Source organism: Thermobia domestica, chromosome 6 (assembly GCF_964235325.1).
Source record: "Thermobia domestica chromosome 6, izTheDome1.hap1.1, whole genome shotgun sequence".
Taxonomy (NCBI): Eukaryota; Metazoa; Arthropoda; class Insecta; order Zygentoma; family Lepismatidae; genus Thermobia; species Thermobia domestica.
The window spans coordinates 248,973,686-248,996,348 of record NC_137459.1 but is presented as its reverse complement, the minus strand read 5'-3'; the positions used below and the strand labels follow the sequence as shown (position 1 = coordinate 248,996,348).

The 22,663-nt window shown below is 35.7% G+C and overlaps 2 protein-coding genes across 5 annotated transcripts in view; one reads left to right on the top strand and one right to left on the bottom strand.

Moving 5' to 3' along the window:
- Positions 1-620: 620 nt before the first annotated feature.
- On the bottom strand, positions 621-2,794 carry LOC145687490 (uncharacterized). Its single transcript, XM_081760950.1, has 2 exons — positions 2,546-2,794; positions 621-2,201 (listed from the first exon to the last, which is right to left on the bottom strand). The coding sequence occupies exons 1-2, from the start codon at positions 2,792-2,794 to the stop codon at positions 621-623; spliced, it is 1,830 nt and encodes a 609-aa protein (XP_081617076.1).
- A 17,202-nt stretch (positions 2,795-19,996) lies between these two features.
- The window catches only part of Nipped-B (Nipped-B cohesin loading factor), a 212,886-nt gene continuing 210,219 nt past the window's right edge, over positions 19,997-22,663 (top strand). For 2 of the 4 annotated variants that reach the window (XM_081762741.1, XM_081762738.1), the window contains exon 1: positions 20,178-20,457. The gene's annotated coding sequence lies outside the window, so the exon portion shown is untranslated. Of the gene's footprint in view, positions 20,144-20,177; positions 20,458-20,894; positions 21,045-22,663 lie in introns of those variants that run through there. The other 2 variants (XM_081762740.1, XM_081762739.1) reach the window with 2 other exon arrangements.

Below are 22,663 nucleotides of genomic sequence, written 5' to 3'. Positions count from 1 at the left end.
TAACTGACACAAGATTGACATTATACGAAAATACATCATTTAATGGGTACCACTGAATTCCTAACGTTTTCACTGAATTACTACTATCAAAGTCTAAACTGCTCGTCGCTTATTCCAAATGAGAGGGTACGGAGTCCAAAAGGTTGGGACTGTTAGATGCCCATTTTCTCAGATCAAAACCTCCTTTCTGCAATAATACGCTGAGTTGTTCTCGTAACTGAATTGCTTCACTAACTGAGTTGGCACCACTGATTAAGTCATCAACAAAAAAGTATTGCATTACTACAGCCGCTGCAATAGGAAATGATTGTTCTTCATATTTCGCTAATTGCTACAAACTTTTCACCGCTAAATATGGTGCTGAAGCTGTACCATAAGTTATCGTCACAAGTGTGTAATCTTTGATCGGAAGATTAGGTTTCTCACGCCACACAATTCGCTGGAAGTCTCTATGCTCTGGTTGGATTCTCACCTGTCTATATATTTTCTCAATATCAGCAGTCAATGCCACATTATGTTGTCTAAAACGCACAAGTAATGGAATTAAGTCACACTGCAACCTAGGTCCGACAAGTAACTTATCATTCAATGACACATTTGATGAAGTTTTACAACTACCATCAAAAACTACTCAGTTTTGTCGTAGAACTGGAATCTTTTAGCACTGCATGATGTCGTAAATAACACACTTCACTGTTTGGTTTCAGTATTTCACTTTCTGGAATAATCTCCATATGCCCAAGTACCTCATACTCGTGCATAAAATCTACATATAATTGACGCATTTTAGGCCTCTTCTTCAAACGACTTTCTACTTGCTTAAGACGTTTAATTGCCACTTCACGTGACTCACCAAGTCTTGCACTGTTGTCACGAAACGGTAACTGCACATGAAACCTACCTGTCTCATCTCTTTGATGGGTCTTCTCGAAATAAATTTCACACTGCTTTTCTTCTGACGACATTATTTTTTGTGTAGGAATATCTTCCAATTCCCAAAACTGTTGCAAAATTCTTTCACTGTTGCACTGGATATGATATATTGACGCTGTGAATTCTTTACGTCGCACTTGATCGTCGCCAATAAAACCAAACAACACCCATCCTAATTTGGTATTCACTGCTACGGGAGAACCATTAACACCACTACACACACCCACCAATAGTAATTGAGGGTAAATATCTGCACCCAATAACAGATCAATTCTGTCAGGAACATTAAAATTCGGATTTGCTAATGTTAACTTGTTAACATGCGACCACTGCTTGCTTTTATGAATATACCGTTTTGGTAACATACCTGTTACCTTTGGCAACACTAGCGCTTCTATAGAAAACTCTGATTTAACATCATAACTTGATGTAAACACAATATTAACAACACCTTTTGCCCGAGCAACATTACTGGAACTCAGTCCCGAAACATGTACATAAATCGGCTGTTTTTGTAAACCGAGTCGTTGTATGCAGTTTTCTGACACGAAGCTTTTTTCAATGGCTGAATCTAACAAGGCTCTCACAGGTTGTAAATTACCATATGAATCCTTCACCATCACTACCGCAGTTTGTAATAACACTGCATGTTGCACATTAGTTTCACATGTAAAATGAGTCCCCACTGAAACACCTGTGTTCTGTTTATTTGGAAAATGAAGTAAAGTATGATGACGTTTGCCACACTCAAGATACAATGCTGATTTGCAACTGGACAGTTTATGATTAGATTGTAAACAATTGAAGCATAATGCTTTGTTTTTCACTAAGGAATGACGTTCGTCAACTGACAGCGAAAGAAAGTCATCACATTTATGCAAAGGATGATTTTTACATTTGCACTGGCAACACGAAAATTGAGCTGAAGTATGGTGCGCTATTGTTGATCTTTTATTACTCTTGTTTGGCTCACTGGGTGGGGTCGATTTTGCATTTGAAGTGCTACTTGCTAATGCGCGACACCTATGATCTATGAATTTCACCAATTGGTCAAATGTTTGTAGTTCACTGTCTGACAATGAAAGTTCCCAATGTCTTTTTGTTTCACTGTCTAGCTTCTCTGTTATATGAAATATAAGCAAAGGATCCCATTCGTTTACTTTTATGTCCAACACTGATAACGATCGCACACACTCAACACTTGTATCCAACAACCGACGCAACGTGCCAGCTGATTCTCGCTGCACTTGACCTTGACTTACAAACCGCTGCAAGATAGACGTGACTAATTCTCGTTTATTTTGATACCTTACATTTAACAGGTCTCAAGCTTCTTTATAGTTATCGTCAGTTATTTGTATTGATTGAATAAGTGTTGCTGCTTTACCTTGCAGACTAGTTTTTAAGTATTGAAGTTTTTGTGCACCCGTCAATTTTTCATTATTATGCACTGCTGCGATAAACAAATCACGAAACGAAAGCCAATCATTTAAGTTCCCGCTAAAGCATGGCAACTGCAATTTTGGAAGTCGAATTTCTGTTCTGTTTTTTGACTATTCAAATCACTAGAAGAAGCGTGAGATAATTTACCCTGCACTCCCACTAATTTCACGTTAAGCTTTGTAAGTCTATCTTCAATAGCAGCAAGCTCTTCTTCTTGCACCAAATAAATTTCTTCTTCGGCACACAAGTTACTGGCTAGAAACAAAAGCTCATTTGTTTCACGTGACAATTCACTCACTTTGTTTTTGTAGACCTGAACTACACTAATGTCTTCCTGTTCTGTTATACTGTTTATGCAGTTTTCAGCACGAGTGACCTTTCCTTTTAAAACACACTTTCGGGAATTGTAAGCTTCCATTGTCGTCCACACTGTTTTTTCTTTCTTGTTAATACACAAGTCTTAGCACGTAGGTCACATAAAACACATAAACACGTATTAACATCCGGCCCGGAGGACCAAATCTTTATGATGGACTGTATCACACAAACGCTGGTTCGTTCTTTAATAATTCGATTTAATAATATTGTTAATATTTCTTACAATTCCCGAGTTAAAATAAAATGCACATTGAACACTACGATGTTGCAGCTATAGGCTACGCGCTCACTCACACACTGCTGCTATGCACAGTTTCAACAAGCAACTATACCTTGCTTCTTCTTCTTCTACAGATAACAAGTTACATTGAACAAACATCTTTAAACAAAACTAAACAATTTAAATAAACAAATTAGGACTCAACAGGGAGATATATAAAAATGATGGAAAATGGCCGATATTAGTGTCGAATCCATAGTTTTCGGGATCGCTCAGACGAACAGTGACACTTCCCATACCGTTTAATTCAAGATCAGCCCGCATTGCACTGTATGTCCAAAATGAAACATATTCTCTCCGTGCGAAGAACGGGCAATTTGCTATTGAAAATTTCGGTAGAAACTATGCGTATATTTTGCAAATATTTTCAGAATATTCCACAATAGACTTATTTTGGACTTTTTGTTAAACTTTACAAAACCTCATTTGGTTGTATACAAATCCACTTGAAGAACAGTGATGAAAATTTACAGTACAACTATTTACAACGTTTCATACTATAGATAAGAAATGAAATTTCAATACACTAGAAACTATGTGCTTTTAAAATGTTCGAAATGGGTGACAGTATTAATTTCCACTAATAATTGTAAACTTTTGTAACTTTATTCTGTATGTGACCACACAAAAAACTTCTGAATTTCGAATCTTTCACTGTAGAAAATATTTTGTGAAATGTAAGGGAAACTCAGAAGCTTTCTTCGCGAATTTCTCAATATTGATATATGGAGGTGAATAATATGTTTAATATTTGTGTTTAAAATCCAAAATATACTTTGGCTACTACCAGTGGTGAGGCTTGAGGGGAGGGGTAGACAGCGTCTATCCTTTAGAATTTAAACCTAGAATTTAATCCATTAAGCCTAAAATACTAACTTAAAATTTTGCAATTTAAAGGTTCTGAACTTAAAATTTCCTATAATTTATTCTGACCGTTTTTTAAAAAATGCTTCCATATGAAAGACAGAAAGCAAAGCGTCTCGCGAAACCTTGAACATTATTCCTCTGCTGCATTCATTTAACTTGCATCAAGCTATAGAAGCATAGGAGAAACAGCCACGTGAGAAGTTAAAGTCCAAAGACTTGCGCTGTGTAGTAGTAGTACCTGCGAAAAGACATTTGCAGTTCTGTCTGCATTTACAGGGTTGTCTATCTTGTTTATTTTAAGCTGGATTTGTAAGTGACAGAAACAGACTGCTATTTCTTATTTGTTTTTATTTTAAACCATCTTTGGAGCTCCCTCTATAAAATGTTAAATTGTTATAACATACCCTTGAAGAATTAGTATATATATTTTGCCCCTATGTGTCTTCAACATCAGAATAATAATAATAAAAAAGACTCCTAACGAAAAGTTGAGATTGGTAATTCTATCACTTTTATGTTTTTCGCTAGTGACAAGTACATTTACATGTCCCGGTCAACACCCCCTGAGACCCCCCTGGTTCGAATTAGAAAAAAAAAAGATTCGTCTTGGTCTGAGGCCTAGACCAAGGTACCCGTGGCCAAATTTTGGTAACTCGGTCCACTAGTCTGATCCTCAGACCGCACACAGGCAGAAAGACAGACAAACACACAAACAAACTCTATTTTATTTATATTAGATTCTTCGCTCAATAATTGTGCAGATGAAAGATTTTAAAAGTACAAAAATCTTGCCATTGTAGAACTAATAAATTATAGAAAATTTAGTATGTATCAACAAATTCTTCCATACGACAAACTGAATGACTTTATATCCACCGTTCCAGGGATGTAATGGAGGGTATACGCGGGTATACGGTGTATACCCACCTCTAAGTTTTGGAAACTATCGTATAACCACCTAAAATTTAGGAAGTACGTGGGTATACGCTACATTCGATTCATAGTATACTGACTTAATTAAAAAGAAAAAATAATAATAATATACTTTTCATGTATTGTATTTCAAAACAAAAAAAATCACTGAAAAGCTAGTCGTCAGGCTGTGGTCGCGAATCATGTCTGGATTTTTTTAAAAAAATGTTTGCGTTTGCGGGATGTGGGAATCAAGTTTTCTGAGAATTCCTTCTGTAATGGAAAACATCACTCTGAGCTGCAGTCATTTTTCCTCAAGATGTCACATGCGCTGTCCTTACCTTCTCAAAGTTGACCTCTGGTACCATAATAAAATAAAGCCAAGCTGTTTCTAAATGCTTTTCTTGGAAACTTAGAATTTCTTTGTTTCTAAAGATCAGTGGGAAATAGAGTTGAGTGGTGAGGAGGGTAGGAAAGACCTAGCGTATGAGCATGCCACATCAAAGTAGGGCGTATATCCAGATGGTGGCATTGAAGTTGTTCGGTTTTGACATAGCAATGACCACAGTTTTCACGCCCTCTTTGATCCAAATTCGAAGTCTACCTATTGGATACAATTTGAGCAACGCAATACGGGATGGAACCAGTTTCTTTCCAATCGTGTAAAGAGGCTCTGAAGAAACGAGTGTTTATTTTAGTTCAAGGGGTAAGAGTAGTGTTGTAAAAAAACGTTTTTTTTTTTCTGTGAAGTTTTTTTTTCAATAAAAACATCGTTCTTTTTCATGTTTTTTCAAATGTCTGTTTTTTTTCTGGCAACTATTATTTATTGATTTATGTTGCAGATTATTGAAATAATCAACAGAACTTGAGTCAGAGCCCTCGTAACTTAAAAATCGTTTGTTTCTTTGTACCTATACGAGCAAAATTGTGTGATTATTCCTTCCGGACCCAGGTCATTTTTGGCGTTTTCCTACATTTTCAGTTAGTGACTTATTGCTCAAAAACCATTCATTCGATTGATATAGTTAATGCCTTGTTTTTTAGAAAATAGATGTGGCTATTTTTGGTGTAAGTTACATTGCAGTCTTGCCAACGGGTGGGAAATTATTGAGGGAAATGTAGGAGTAAAAATTTACAAAAAAATCCCTAACCGAATTTCATTTTTTTGTATCTAGCACCACTGCTGCTATATGGGTTCAAGTCACTTAAAAAAATTCTTTGGCGTGTTGACAAGGTCTAGTGAAATCCTGAAGTTGGTGGCTTCAATTCAAAGAGGGAAAGAAAAAAATTTCTGTCATCATACACATGAAATTTTGACACTTTTTACGCCTCAGAAGCAAAAATCAACAGATATCCCGTTGCTACAGCTTCTCTAATTATCCTATTGAAACTTTTTATGTTGCGTTCTGTTGGCCAAAGAGGAAGCTTTCAGGTAGTGGTACATTTGATTCAATGTAGCCAGCAAGAGGGTAATAATAAAGGGAAAAGGGGAAATTTTCCGAATTTCTCACCTAAAATCGGGAATTAATTGTTTTGGCTAGAAACACTGCCATCAGACAGACGAAAACTATCTGAGAATAAACCTTGATACTCCAAAAACATACCCGACAAGTATCATGGCGATATCTAACAAAGTAAGCATGAAATTTTAAAAAATATCTCTTTCTATCTCAGAAATTCGCCATTTTCTTACCATTTCCAGAAAATGGTTTATTATAAACCTCAACTGTACTTCTTCTAATTATTCTAGTGAAACTTTTTATGGTGCGCTGTGTAGATTAAGTACGAAGCTTTTAGACACTGGTACGTTTGTTCGAGTGTAGCCAACAAGAGGGAAATAATAGAAACAAAAAAGGGATTTTTTTTTCAAAATTTGCCCCCAAAGTCTGGAATTAAAATTTTCTGTAGCTTGTAACACTGCTATCAGACACACACAAATTATCTTAAAATAAGCTTTGGTATCCCTGTAATATATCCTACAAGTATTGTGACGATATATAATAAAGTAAGCATGTCAATAAAAAATCTCATTCTACCTAAAAAAATCAGTTATCGTTCCAATTATAGAACAAGGTCTAGTGTAAACCTCAACTGTACTTCCCCTAATTATCCTACTAAAATTTCTATAGTGCGTTGTGTAGCGCAAAGACGAGACTTCCAGATACTGGTACGTTTGTTTCGATGTAGCCAACAAGAGGGAAATAATAGAGACAAAACAGATAATTTTCCCAAAGTTTCCCTCTAAAATCCGGAATTAAAATTTTCTGTATCTGGCAACACTGCTACCAGACAGATGCAAACTATCTTAAATTTGGCCACCTGGTGTACATTTGATTACATTACTAAACCGTGTTGTTGTTGTAGTTATAATCTCGACTAATAATAATATCGTTGTTGTAAACAATAAATTTATAAGGAAAATTTTCTCTCCTTTTACATCTTAGTTCTAACACTGTTGGTGAGAAATGCAGGGTGTTTCAAAAGGAATATCGGGGTTTTAAGTCTTCGTAGTACTTATTACATTTTACGTACAATTATAAGCAATGCATCCAGTAAAAGAGCACCTCAAACATTCTTTGCTACAAGTGTTCGATGTGAGATTCGTTCGTCACACGGTACACATCTAGTCGATAGGCGAGAAAGGCCCATAAATTTTCCGCAATATGGGACAAAACACATTCAATTTAGGGGAGTCTCGTTTCAACTGTACCATCTCCTGAGGATTTGCTGACGGCCAGATGCAAACATTATGAGTGTTCACATTAGCTCCTAGGTGAAATATCGATTTATCACTGAAGACGACACGATCCAGAAAATCTTTATTGTTATGCAGCAATATTTCACTTGCGAAATTGGCACGTAAACCGTAGTCTGTAGGCTTTAGACCTGTAGCAACTACAAACGATAAGGACGTAGTTGCAAGCGTCTCCTTAATATTCTTCACACAGACAGTTGCACTGTACAGATTCAATCTTTATTAAAACACAAAAAGCTTTCTGCTCTCTAGTCTCCATCTTTGCTACTTGCTCCTTCTAACGGCAGACAGAAGAAACAATGTATGTACATGCGTGCGTACAAAACTGTTTGAGTTGCTCTTTCATTTGATATAATATTTATAATTGTAAGTTAATTGTAATAGATACTACAAAGTTTCAAAACCCTAATATTATTTTGAAACACCCTGCATTACTTCAAATTGTGTCATCATACATTCATGTCTTGTATATACATATACAAGAAGTGCCATTATTATCAACTACCAACTTTCATCATCATACACACGGTCGGCCCTAGGCAATTTGTCACCCCGTGCTTGGCATAATTTGCCGCCTCCCCCTTTCTCCAGAAAAGAAATCTTCAAAGTCATCATTTTGAGTATGCTACTTCAGCATGAACAATGAAGGGGAGGGTAAGTGCAGTTGCACTCAGAAAGACTTAAATACTTACTAAAAATGCAATCCCGTTTTGTCTGTTTTTTTCTTTTAAATATAAATCTATTATGTTAGTGAAAGATAAAGCAAACACACCTGAAGAGGAAAGATGGTAATCCTTTTTATAGAATTCAATATCCAGCTTCAATCTCAATGTATCAGTTTGCAATTTCAGTGCAACTAGCTCTTTTATCTTTATTTCTTGATTTTTCTTCTACATCTGTTAACATTTTTTAAAAAGCTTGTTTCTATCTTCAATGATAAGGAACTTGTTTCTGACAAAAACAAGATTAGTTGTCATATCAAAACTGTGATAACTTACTAAGTGGAACAGATATTCGCTACTATTCGAGAATTGGATTTTTGCATTTGAAAACAATCAAGCAATTGTGCTCGGATTGATTCGACTATTTGCTTTAACATTGTCCATGTGACCTTAAACTAATGCAACCTAAACAAATGAAGGTAGTATTCAAATAGGTCAACTTAGTAAGTGTAACTATCATCATCATGAAGTCTGTTTCCAACAAGAAATATTTAATTTAAATAATATACTTATAACTAGAGACCGGATGTTAGGCAAAATGTTCTTTAATGTTCTTTAATGCTAAAGATATGATCAAAAATAACATTTTAAATTTTATATCGGGAATTATAGTTTCGATTTAAGCCAACTTCATTTTGCTTATTTTGCCTATTTCGGCCCTCACTGCCTAAATAATTGCTTTAGTGCCTAATGTTGCGTATTCTATGCATTTTCTTTGAATAAGACTTAATTGGGAAATACATATAATTTATATACTGTAAATAACACAAGCACATGGTACATTACAATCTCTCTCTCTCTCTCTCTCTCTCTCTCTCTCTCTCTCTCTCTAGCTTCGTTTTTTACATATAGAATGAAAAGAAGACATTAACAAACAGGTATGTTGCTATATTCTTTGAACACTATTTATGACGAATCTATTTTTTAAATTGTATTGAGTATTTATCTTCATTATTTCGAGTTACATTTTAGTGCCTATTTTACTGCTTTTTTTTTAGAATTTTAAGTGCCTATTTGCCTGCCCATTTTCCAAGTTTTTAATCCCTAAACATCCGGTTTCTACTTATAACAGATTTTGCCGGACCCTCCAAACTTGCCGCTCTATGCAAATGCATGTGTTACAGATATGGCAGAGCTGGCTTTGCATATCATATATATCTAGTCGACAAATTATTTATATATGATATTTAGAAAAATACTATTAAGCAAATTAGTATTAGCTTTTACCTTTAGACAAGTTGTTTGAATTTTACACTGTTCGTGACATTATTTTCGTACATATTAAAGGCCTGCTTTCAAGAAAAAACAAAATTTCATTTCTACTTTTATTTCTTAGTTGATATTGATGAAAACTGCTGAAATCCGAATTGTTAATAGGTATTTTATTCATGTAAATTGTAAAATATTTGTAGCGTATCAGTGTCTAGCGTTTAATTTATGTTGCATTTTACGGTGATTACACCTACAAAAAAATATTTCATATTTAAATAGACGTAAGATGCATTACAAATGACTATTTAAAAAAAAACGAAATTTAGGAAAAAAACGAGAGGCAATGTTTTTTTTCTAAAAAAAACGAACGGTTTTTTTTCTATTTACAACACTAGGTAAGAGGAAATTAAATGAATATATTTCACCAAGAAATCGAACAAAAATATCGAAACAACGTGACCTATCGTCGGTCTAGTTGAAGCTATCACCGCCGTTCCCAATACCATGAAATACAACAGCGAACTTCGGATTAGTACTGCTCATTCTTAGCCGCAATTGGCATCAAAGAAAGTGGCGATTGATTTTCATTAATACTCAGCAGCTAGTACTAGTAGTAGTTTTTCCGCAACCAACTGGACAAAAAAAAAAAAAAAAAAAAAAAAAAGCCTGGAGTAAAAGTAAACATTTCTCTTTGTTCTTTCGGTTTCGTTCAAAGAAAAAATATTTGAAGAAAATTTAACAGGAGGAGGTAGAAAACAAGTCAAAAGAGACCTAGCGTGTGAGCATGTCACAGCAATCTTTGAAAATTTCAGTAGGGCCGTCACTTGTAGTAGCCGAACTCCATTTGCTTAGTAGTGTTCAAACTTTCTTTTTTGGTTTGATGAATTAAGTGTTGCTTTGCAATTTGCAAGAGATTCAAAAAGGTGTTAGAAAATTGGTTAAAAAGGAAAAGGAAAAAATTGGTTAAAAAATTCCGTTGGCGAAAATGTAAAAACAAAGTTATCGAGAAATAGGGAAGAAAACTCTAAAGAACAAGTTAATTTGCCAGGTACTACTTCAGAAAAAGACATAAGTACATTTATTTATTAATTTATTGATTTCACATTATAAAGGTTGTTATGGCAACTCCGGCTTGATGACGAAGATATCAGAGGGTCCTTCATTAAAGACATTGCAAAGGAGACTGACTAATTGTGACCTACAAGTTACAAGGAGACAAGGAGACTAATTGCACTATTCCGATATTTGCGTGATGCGAATGAAGAAAAACCTGTCAAGATAGCTGATCTGCAAAGGGTTTCCACACTTTCTTCACCAATTTATTATTATTATTATTATTATTATTATTATTATTATTATTATTATTATTATTATTATTATTATTATTATTATTATTATTATTATTACAGGAATCTACACCTGTGTGAACGGCCCAGGTTCAAATTTAGCTGAAAACAGCATTCCGAGTAATTCTAATTTAAAAAAAAAATTGATAGTCAGCCATCTTCACTCTTCTTTCCAAGCTTTTCTTTGACAGATTAAGTGAATGCTGGAATAGTACATCAGCTTATAAGTTCGGGCAGCGTCCTGTGCAAATCCTTTTGTCTGACAGTGTGCACAAGTTTTAATAATTTAATAAGCAGTGATGGAACACCTTTCATTATCTGAGAAAATGTCTCATCACGGAAGTTGTAATCTATTTAGAAGAGCTAGACTTGTGGGGTTTCTTATTTGCTTCCTCGGTTTTAATTTCTAAAAAATCTTAAAAATTCAAGTTTGAATTTAAAAAGTGGAAAAGCTCCCATTTTTTTAGTTTACAACTTTATATCTTTTAGGAAAGACTTAGGAGGAGAGCATTTTTTTATCTTTATCTATTTTTCGTTTTTCCAGGGTATGTAATTCTTTTATTTTATTTCATTTCATTTATTTAAGAATCACCAGATGCAGCTAACAGGCCATTTTATACCTAGGTACTGGATACCTAACAACAATAATAACAATGGAAAGAATTTTGGAAGATATCGGCCATGGCCTGTTTAGTAGGTACTATCCCAAGATTTGCTTAGTAGGACTGAGGAAAACCCCAGTCAGGATGGTCGGCAGTGGGAATCGAACGCACGACCTCCCGAATGCGAGGCGAACGCTCTAGCAATTGAACTACTTCGCTCGATAAGATTGTCGTTTGCGATTTTTTTCTTTTTGAATTGCTCCTGCGGGAAACTTGAGCCTCGACCCGAAATAAATTATTGGACTAGAGTTCTAGATGGGTATATCTATACTACCCGACTCTAACTTCGGAACTGGCATTATGGTCTTAAATTAACCTGTGATACTGTAAGTAATCTTTTTCTTAGTCTCTGGTTGATAGATTAAATGGTTCGATAACTATTCTTCAAAAAGTAGCTTTGCATCCACATTTTTATTTTTGTTACTTCACATACATATCTTGCTTGTTCGAACCTTAATAGCACAAAAACTAATAAGTGTTAGGGTAAGCGTTGTGGTGAATTTCAGAGGAAACCACACCTGTGTTGTCTGAAAATACCAAGTTAGAGAGTATGGGGAAAGTAGATACAGAATTTCACAAATTAAGTCAAGGTCTCATAGCTAATTGTGGATTAAATGTAACAAGGTTTAATTAAGTCTTGCGTAATTCCCAAACATCTTAAATGTGACATTTTTCGAAAATACAAGTATGATGTCCCCTGAAATTCACCACACTACAACTTCTTCTAACAATATTAGTCTTTGAGGAATTAATGCTCAAAGTTCAATTTTCTGCACTTTCCCTTGCTTGTAACTTGAAAAGGGTGCCGCTTTCGAGTTCGGTGTAATAAATTTTTTCTTACTTTTTTCGTGTCTAGTTACAATCCCCAAGCACTGTAATAGGAATTATGAAACACCTCTCTCTCTCTCTCTCTCTCTCTCTCTCTATATATATATATATATATATATATATATATATATATATATATATATATGTTTGTGTGCGGGTGTGTGTGTATGTGTGTGTAACAAAGGATAGAGCGTATACCCACCTAAAATATTAGCATTACATCACTGACCGTTCCTAATATTTATTGCTCAGATCAGCTTAAGAATGAACTTACCAAGTTATGTTCCGATAGTGACCAACACATTTCTCTTACCGAATACTTGAAATATATTCTCAGTAATGAATTTCAAAGCGTATATCAGGAAACAGCAAAGCTGCTAAATATAGTATTGAGCATTCCATCAACTTCAGTTGATTGAAAACATTCAATGAGTGCCCTGATAAGAGTGAAAACTTACTTAACGAACAGCATAACAAATTCCGGACGCTCTTCCTGAATTACGGACACTCTTTTTGAATTACGGACACTTATAATAAAGAATTTGGTGTGGAGATTTGTAGGATACCTGAATCCAAAGAAAGAGCTATTAATATTTTCGCCGAAATGAAGAACAGGGTATGGAGCTCATTTACAAAACGGTAAGGTATTAGGTAAGGTATTTGGTATTAGGTTAGGTGTTTTACTTCTATCACTTTTTTTTACTTTACAGCTCATTTCTAAGGTATTTAGACATGACTATCCCTAAAGAGGGCATGGGGAAGTAATGGCCCCATTTCTAGCAAATGTGGTACCATTCAGAAATCTATACTTCGGGGAAAAATACTATACACCAAATTTCATTAATTATAAAATTTTATACTTAAAAGAACAGAGCAAACATATATTGAAAACTTAAACATTAATACTATATTTATGAATTATCAGGGATCGTCTTACTTGGAATAGTGATTAGTGTATATCACCATCCTTAATACAGTACGAAATATCAGAACTAAAAATAGAAGTAAAAAACAAATACCCTACACACACACACACACACACACACACACACACACACACACACACACACACACACACACACACACACACACACACACCTATATATATATGTTTGTGTGTGTGTGTGTGTGACTGTCTACCCAGTTTTTTACAGCACGCTGCGCCACTGGCTACTACATATGTTTGAAATTATGGAAATGACTTGAATGCAAGTTCTGAATTCAAGGTTACTTATTATTAATTAACATATAAAAATTCACTAACAATTCATTCAAATTGAAATCATTTCATATGTCAATGGAATGAGAAAAAACACTGGTAGTGGTTAGTCTTTGAAAAAGACGAAATTGGTTAAATTCTGACCCATTAAGCTCCTATTCTACAACTGTTTGAAGTTCGAAACTGTTATTATTTACCTTATTTACCTTCATTTTTAATATTCCTGCGAAAACAGCAGCTTGCTTGTGTCTCTTCACCTCTCTCATTTTCGTACCTTCATTCTCACCGTGGTGATTGATCCGATTGGGTAGAAAAGCATGATTAACTCAACAAACTCATTATCATCAAAACGCCGAATACGTATTTCAGACTTTGACCGTTTCTGATTTTGAAAGCGCCCCTATGTACACTATAAATCATTACTCACCACCTTGTATATTACATCGACATTAACAAACCACATATTGTAACTTTTTTTTAGTAATAAGTAAAAGCTTTTTGTGACTCTTATGGAAACATTTTGGTTCCGAGCGGAGTAGGGATGGGCACAAGTCGAGCTAAAAATCGACTCGACTCGAATTCAAGTCGAGTTTCGGGTCGAGTCAAAAGTAATTTTCTCGAGTCGAGTTCCGAGCCGAGTCACTGGTTTTTAGGTCGAGTTTTAAGTCGAGTCGAGTTTGACAAATGGCTTGCTTGTTCAGCTCGTTTTGAAATCATGGCCTGATTAGACTGGATAGCGAAAGCCATGAGAAATATATACAGTAATGTGGAATAATTTTAGTGTTGCTCACGAGAGGGGACACTGCTCGCATCTCGTCTCGTCTCGTCTCGATAACGAGACGACAATAGGCTTTCATAACGAGACAGCCTCAAGTGTGGGCACCAATATAAGTATATACTATAGTTCTCACCATCAAGGCTGAGACATGCATGATCGAATTTTTGAGCCCAAGCAGAAGCACAACCCGGGTGGTGATGTCAACCGGTTGGGCTCGGCTTAACTGAGCGAACAGCTCGAGCTGGATGGGTTGTTATGAGCCATCGGCTCGGCTCAATTGAGTCGATGGCTTTAGCCATCTCGGTTGAGATGAGCCATCGACTTGGCTCAATTGAGCCGATGACCCAAGCCGGCTCAGTTGGGATTACCCGCCGACTCGGTTTGACTCGGCTCAGGTACGCCATCGGGTCGAGCTGGCTCGGTTGAAACGAGTCCATCGACTTGGTTCGACTCGGCTAAACTGAGCCGGCTTGGTTGGGGTTAGCCATCAGCTCGGTTTGGTTCAGGTCTAGCCGGCCGGTTGGGATGACCTATCGGTTTGAGTCGACTCGGTTGGGTGAGCTGTTTGCTCGGCTCACTACTTGGTTCGGCTCGATAGTGAATGAGCTGTCGTTAACAACCCTAATCCGGGGCATAACTTTAAACAATTTTTGGTTGAGTTGAGTTGTTGAGTTGATTTTAGTTTAGCGTCCCTTTCAGCAGCGAGGCTATATGAGACGTGGACCTACTGATTAACGTGGAATCCGAACCACATGAGCTCCCGCCGGGAATCGAACCCGGGTCTCCCACGCCAAAGGCGCGTACGCTAACCGCTTAGCCACGGAGGAGCTCAAACAATTTTTGGCTTCAACCCGAATACTCGCTCCTGGAACTCAAACCCAGAACCTCATGAGCGATGTCCTTGAATCCTAAACTTCACGACTATCGAGGTCGGCAGTCAACTAGTTTTTAGTATTCAGATACAAACCGCCTATCCTTCATGTTCCTACACGATGTTGTTATAATAATAATAATAATAATAATAATAATAATAATAATAATAATAATAATAATAATAATAATAAGTACTATTAATAGTAGTACATTGATACATTGATAATAGTAGTATCAATAATGTAGTATCATTGATAATAATTATATTGTCTATTTAGGGTATTTGAAAAGAGCTGAACACAGCTGACTCGTTTTGGCTCGTCTCGAGTTTCGAGTCGAATTGGAGGAAATTTTTCGAGCCGAGCTCTCGACTCGAGCTCAAAGATGTCTGTGTTGAGTTGAGTCGAATTTCAAAGAAAACTCGCGCGTGCTCATCCCTAGAGCGGAGCGATCAAGATAATTTTAAAAAATCTATTTGTTTGCAAACCAAGAACAATATTGATTTAATAGGGCGCCAATACTTTTTCGGGGCGATGCGTCATTTAGGCCTACTCATTTCTAACACTTTCCCTTTCTATTTGCTCGTTCATCGCCCTCTTGCTATCAGCGCCTGAGGGGCCGCTCCGCTCACCCCCATCCTAGTTATGGCTCTGCCAACAACTCTAGGATAGATGAAAATGGAAACGACTAAATTCATGTAGAATATTCTTATTAGGCCTACTAACCCTACAACACAATTGATTGACATGTTTACACCTTAGCGAACTAGTTTGTTCTCAAGATTTAAATATTGAACATCATGGCTAAGTTGTCTCATCTTTCAATTATAAAGTTATCAAAACTAGAAAGAAGCACGAACTCTCTGTACGGGAAATAATGATGGATTTGAGTGCGGAAAGATGATGCTCTAAAATGTATGATGCTCCATGTAAAATGATATCTAAAATGTATGATGATGATTTATGATGCTCTAAAATGTAAAGATAAAAAAAGAATTTTAGGAATGATTCAAAAAAGAGCACCGAAAGATTGGGATCTTGGCCAATAATTAGTTTTTGAATCAGGGGGCACAAAATTTTTGAACAGCCCAAAATCAAGTTTTCGTATTTTCTTACGGAATAAGCACAACATCCTGAGTTAACTGATAGTTTTGGTTTGACAACACTATGTAGTTCTCCAGATATAAGACAAGAAAAAATTTTTGATTGAAATATATTGGATCTTTTGATCCAATAATGGATGAATGGCTGCAAGAAAATGACCAAATCAAGACAAAATGAAGGAAAACCGCCAACAAGTATATTAACGAAATCGTTTGGGAATGGTTCGCTAATGCAGGATCAAATAATATGAATTTATCTGGATCAATGCTGCAAAACAAAGCTCCTAAAATGTATTGCATTATAGTTTAAGGAACCATAAAGTAGTGGAGTGCAGTGAAATACGGTATGAAATCTAGTGTTCAAGTGTAATAAATAATTACTTGATTGGTAATTGTATTACGGGATTTTACATGTATCAGTATAAGAATGAAATCAGCGAGAATCTATTCTCCTAAAAAGACATGCATTCCTATTGTTAAAAACTTAAAATTAGTATAATTCAGATTTATAGTAATCTTTGTGAGCAATTTTATGTAATGTGGAAACTTTAAGAATTTGAAAAGATAGTTCAATCTCTTGCGATTCCGTTTTGAACAAGTTGTGCTGTATTTGGCTAGCTGGGGGCTCGGCCCCCACATAATCGCGTTTCTTATGTCTCAGCCTTTGCATCACGAGTGAATTTCATTCATTTGCTCTTAACATTTCCTAAATTTGGCCCAGCTGGGGGCTTCGCCCCTGACCCCCTCCTTTACTCAACCTACAGCCTCGCACCTTTTAAATCCACAATTCTACCGAATTTCAAGTTTCTTTTCCTATTTCAACTATCTAAAAATAAGATTTAGTATCTCAAGAAAACGCATATTTAAATTACATGGGAATTTCTTCATCTCCTTTAGACCCCTAAAAATGGTAAATATTCACTTTTGGCAATTTTTCTATGAGAATTCTGGAAGGCTACAATTATGCCAAATTTCATCATTTTAATCCTGCCGGAGGTGCCTAAACATTTTGGGCTGTAGAAAATGTCACATATACATGGGGAATATTTCAGTTCCGCATAAGAACACCCTAGGATTGGAAATTTTTATTTTTACTGATTTATTTAGGAAACGATAACAAAAACGTACAAGCATACCGAATTTCAAGCTTTTATTTCAATTCCAAGTATCTAAAATATGGGATTATAAGTCCAAAAAAGGACCATTTAAATAACATGGGGAATTTCTTCCTCTCCCCTTTAAACCACTTAAAATTTAAATATATTCCGTCGTTTAGTCACGGAAAGCTACAATCATGCCAAATTTCAACTTTACACATCAACCAGAAGTGCCCCTTAAGTTATGTCAGTTCTTGTAGTTTTATATATGGTTAGTATATATAAAACTGCCTAGACGTCATAAACGTGGGATGTGAAACTGGAAGGTCTCTCTCCGTTTTTTTTTTCGCAAATGAGATAGATGGAGTAATGCATATCCAAAGTACTCTTAGCGTATAATACTATAACCATGATACGACGGATTTCGAATGAGTACGAACAAAGTTACAACAATTTGGGGCCCCGGCGTAGCGTAGCCGCTAACGCTGGCACCAAAGGTGCGAGCGGTCCCGGGTTGGACTCCCGGTGGGATCACTCGGTCGAAAAAGTGTAAAACGCCTTTTCAGGCCAGCCACTCTGAATGAGGTTTTCCTCATTCACACCAGGCAAATGCCGTGGTAGTACCTAACTTATAGGTCCCAGGCCGCTTCCTTCCTTCCCCCATCCTTTCTTCCTGCCCTTTCCCCGGATTGTGTGCTCGCCGAGGGACGTCATCCCTCAAAACGTGAAAGGCTAAATGGCCTTAGATGCCGAAAGCCCAGAAATCTAAATCCTAAAATCCTAAGAATTTGAAAATGTAACTTTTACGAAAAGTCTTTATTTCGGAAAATTGTTTAATTTAGTACCTCATTCAATTGCATAGATGGTTTTCAATAGATATCAAGATCAAAACGCCGATTACAGCAATTTGATATCTCAAATCGTTCTGAAGATACGGTAAAAGTCTTAAAGTTTGCAATACTGCTTAAAATTATGTAATTCCCAGAACTAACTGTAATTACACCTACTAAAAATTCTTGTTGTAATATTATAGCAGCAAAGTATATCTAAAACAGTTTTAAAAAGTTCCTGCAAATACGCCATTTTAAGCAATACATTAAATTTTACATTTTTTTCATGATTTTGAGTTTAGCATCTCTTTCAACAGCAGGGTTATACGTGACGTTGACCTACATCTTAACGTGGAATTCGAACCACATGAACTCTGCCGGGAGTTGAACCCAGATCTCGCACGGAAAGGCACGTACGCTAATCGCTTAGCCACGAGTGATTTCAAATTTATACATATTCAGTAGTTATAAAACGTCTCTCCCAACGGAGAGAAATGTTTTAAAATTTGTACATTGCTCACCAATCTATGGTTGAGGAGAGAAGAAAGACATCTCCCGAATGGATTCAGATATCAAATTGCTCTAAACGGCATTAAGATGGTTTTTATGTCTGTCGAAAACCATCCACAAAATTGGATGAGATACTTATCTCAGCACTTTTTCGAAATAGAGTCCTTTGAAAAAAATCGAGTTCTCAATTTCTTGTAACTTTGTTTCTAGTTGTTCGAAGTCATATGACCGTGGTGTTCAACATTAAGGTACTTTGAATGTGTTACTTGCGCCATTACTGTTGTATAACCCTCCAAAATTTGGTTGGTTTTCGATGTTTGTGATATAGTATTGTCCTTCGTTTGCAACACTACATAACAAGTGTGTAATTGTATGTTTTTCTTTTATTTGTAAATTTGAAATATGTAGTAACCTAACATAGTGTCACTTAAAAAAATAAAACTTTATGTTGGTTTGGTACAGGGGCGGATCCAGGACCGACTTTTGGGGAGGACGGTGGGTTGTCATACTGCTACTTTTAAGGGCTCCGAACTTTGGGATGGGTTTTATTTATATTTATAAAATAAGAAAGTTTCTTCTCCTGGGGGGGGCGATTGCCCCCCTCTGGATCCGCCCCTGGTTTGGTAACACTGTCATCCTTGTGGTATCACAGAGTATGCCAAGCAGTCCCCTGTCGATATTTGCGTGGTACAAAGTTTTCGTGTGGTTTTGTCTATTAGTTTAAACGTTACAAGGGCGTATCAAGATAATTTGTCCACTATATATATATATATATATATATATATATATATATATATATATATATATATATATATATATATATATATATATATATATAGATATAGATATGCATTCGTCTATCAGCAACTGACTAATCATTGCACTGAAGTTTTAACAATAGATTGCTGTTCTCATGTGGAATGTCTTAAAGTTAACATTGTACTTTGGGAAAGCGTTGCCCTACCTGAGCGTGTACTTTTTATTCTTTTCAGTGCGTTTGCAGAGGGAAAAAAAGTAAAGAACGACATTTTACGTGCGTTAGAGTGATCGCCGGAGTATTTTAAGCAAAGTAATGAAGTAACAACTTCACCTTATTTTTTTATGCAGCTGGTACGATTTATCTATCAATAAAACAATTATTACATAATTGTCACATGAGTATTCAAGCCTTCGAAGTGAATGAAAATAATAAATAATACCGTAAGGTGTTCTCAAGAGCGTAGCAAAAGATCACTCCGTCCTAATGCGCAGTCTGTAATCTAACATACTGTTACGGCGAAAGGCCAGCAATGACCTCTGGGAAAGCTGATGGGACTAATTTCTTATTATCGGAGAGGTTTGGTATCACAGCGCTTGTACTGGCATGAGCAACCTGAATAATTCATGGATTTTATACGTAAGTACTGTATTCACGACGAAACTTTGTGTAACTCTCCTCTAAATGACATATCTATTATTGTACTTCATTCAAGAAGAGCATTGATGAACTACAACTGCTAGCGAAAGAATTTTGAATGTGGAGTAAAGCGGCAGCACCAGTATTTGGCGCGTCTCCCCCTGTTGAATGTGAGAAAAGTGTGTTATTGTTGTGATAATATTATAGAATATGATGTTTGTGAATATTACAGGCATGAAAAACATGCTGTATTATCTTAGGATCAAGACCGGCCGAAAAGTAACGAGAAGTGTATATGTGGTGAATATGTAAAGGTGCGTATAGTTCATTTGTTGACGGCTGGCGTAATGTATCCACGAAAATAATATGTAAACATATATTTTTGTTTTATGGCTTTGACAGTGATATGAAAATGTTTGATTTAGAGTGATGTTGTGTTATTAGTGCAGTGCTTTGTGCAAGGCGCAGTGGAAACGATAGTAGTTGCTTAGCGAAATTTTCAAATTTTATCTCGTCCCGGGCTATGCAGTGGCCTGTGCTGTTTGTAATGGCAGCTCTGGTGGCAAAAGTATGAATCAACTCGGCTAGCCGTAATTTCTGTTTCATGTTATTTTGAAAAGTGAGAGAGCTTTTTGTAGCATTATTGTGACAAAATAGCTGTATTATCACAAATAATAGTTATATCCTACGTAAGCAGTAGAGTGAGAATTGGTATTTGTAAACGATGTCTAAAATTCGACTCTGTACGTAATTCATACTTTGATCGCTAGATGGGGTGAGGCAACTGTAGCGACAGCGACAAAATGGGAGTCATTGACATAATGGCTGTGGAGCTTACCAATGAAATTGTGTACGAATATTTTAAAGTTTCCAACATATCATGATTACCTGAGCGGTGTAGGTGAGTTATAATATCCGGAAAATATATTGGTGGATGATTTGCGAGCGACAGGAAATTAATTGAGTGACCAGCAATTGACCTACTATCTATTTCCTGTTGGTTGCCAGTGAAGTATTGGCATGTATTTGCATGGAATATACACAAATTTGTTACGAAATTATGCATAATTTGTTCTCTAGTGTAAATATTTTTACATAAAACTCTTCTAGTATGCTTATTAAACACGAATCATACACATTCCGTGTTCTATACGTGTTTTCATGTTCGTGTATGCTGTAGTAAACATTTGATCGTAAGTAAATAAAGACCAACGCGTCTGAAGTTACACTCGTATGAGTTATACATGTACGAGAAAAGTTAAGAAAATTGTTGAAATATCTTTTATTTGTTTATTATTAATTATGTGTAAGAGATTATGTAGGCTTAAGAAATAATAGCAGTAAATCTAGCTGTATTTTTTTTCCATTTTTTTGGAAAATAAAATAACCGAAATTTCGATAACTTCAAAAAATCTTGCAATAAATTTCTGATAACACACTTTAAAGAAATTATAACAATATGAGGCGAAAAATATACGTGACATAATTTGGTCGTACTTTTAGGTCATGAGTATATTATTGTCATTGAAATTGAGTTTTTGTTTTGGGAGTGAGTGAGAAGTGTTACTGGATGTGGGTGACCTTCGTATTTAGTTACTGTATTATTATTTTTTTATAGAGTAGCTTTATAGAAAACAATTCGCAAAAACACTTTAATGTACATGTACTTGTAGGAACGCGTAAAGGGGCTCGTTTCAATTTAAGTAATCCTCATGCAGTAATCAAATCCACTTGATATAATTTATGACACACGTATTTAACCTTGCGTAATTACTTGGAACATAACTTCAGATATAAACTTTATTGTACAATTTGAGTCGTTGAATACTACTTATGGAGCTACGTACGAATGTGAAAGACCAAATAAAACTCTGGGCCATACATTACTTTTGATATCTTGATACTATTGTCTAATTTGATACTTATTGTTGGAAAACAATCTAGAAGCTTCCTTTTTTGCATGTTCTTATTTTCCCTTTTTCCCTCGTATAGCGTAAGGGTTAAATTTGTAAACTGCTCGAGATTGAATCCTCAATGAATTTCCTCTATATACTATTTGTTAGTGAATATAGTGAATCACTAGCTGTTTTTAATAGTTACAATTGGTAGGCGAAAGTTGTACGGAGGAAATGGTGTCTTTATATATATATATATATATATATATATATATATATATATATATATATATATATATATATATATATATATATATAGTTTCCTGGTAGTCGTTTTTATAGAGGCAAAATTAGTGGGAAACAATTTCAAAATTTATCGCTTCTTCCACTCTGTCTTCATACACAAATTTTATATCTCATCCACGAATGTTAGCCAATGCATTGTTGTTGAAGATATTCGAGCAGCTAGACCGCCATCTATATGTACAACTGTCCGTTTTTTCTATGTTTGATAGTATGTTGGACCGGGTGGTAAGGAAAAAAAAGTTAATTTGATGCCATATTCATGACTGCACTTTTAAGTGGGATTTGCAAAGGCTTTAAACATAAATAATACGGGGGTATA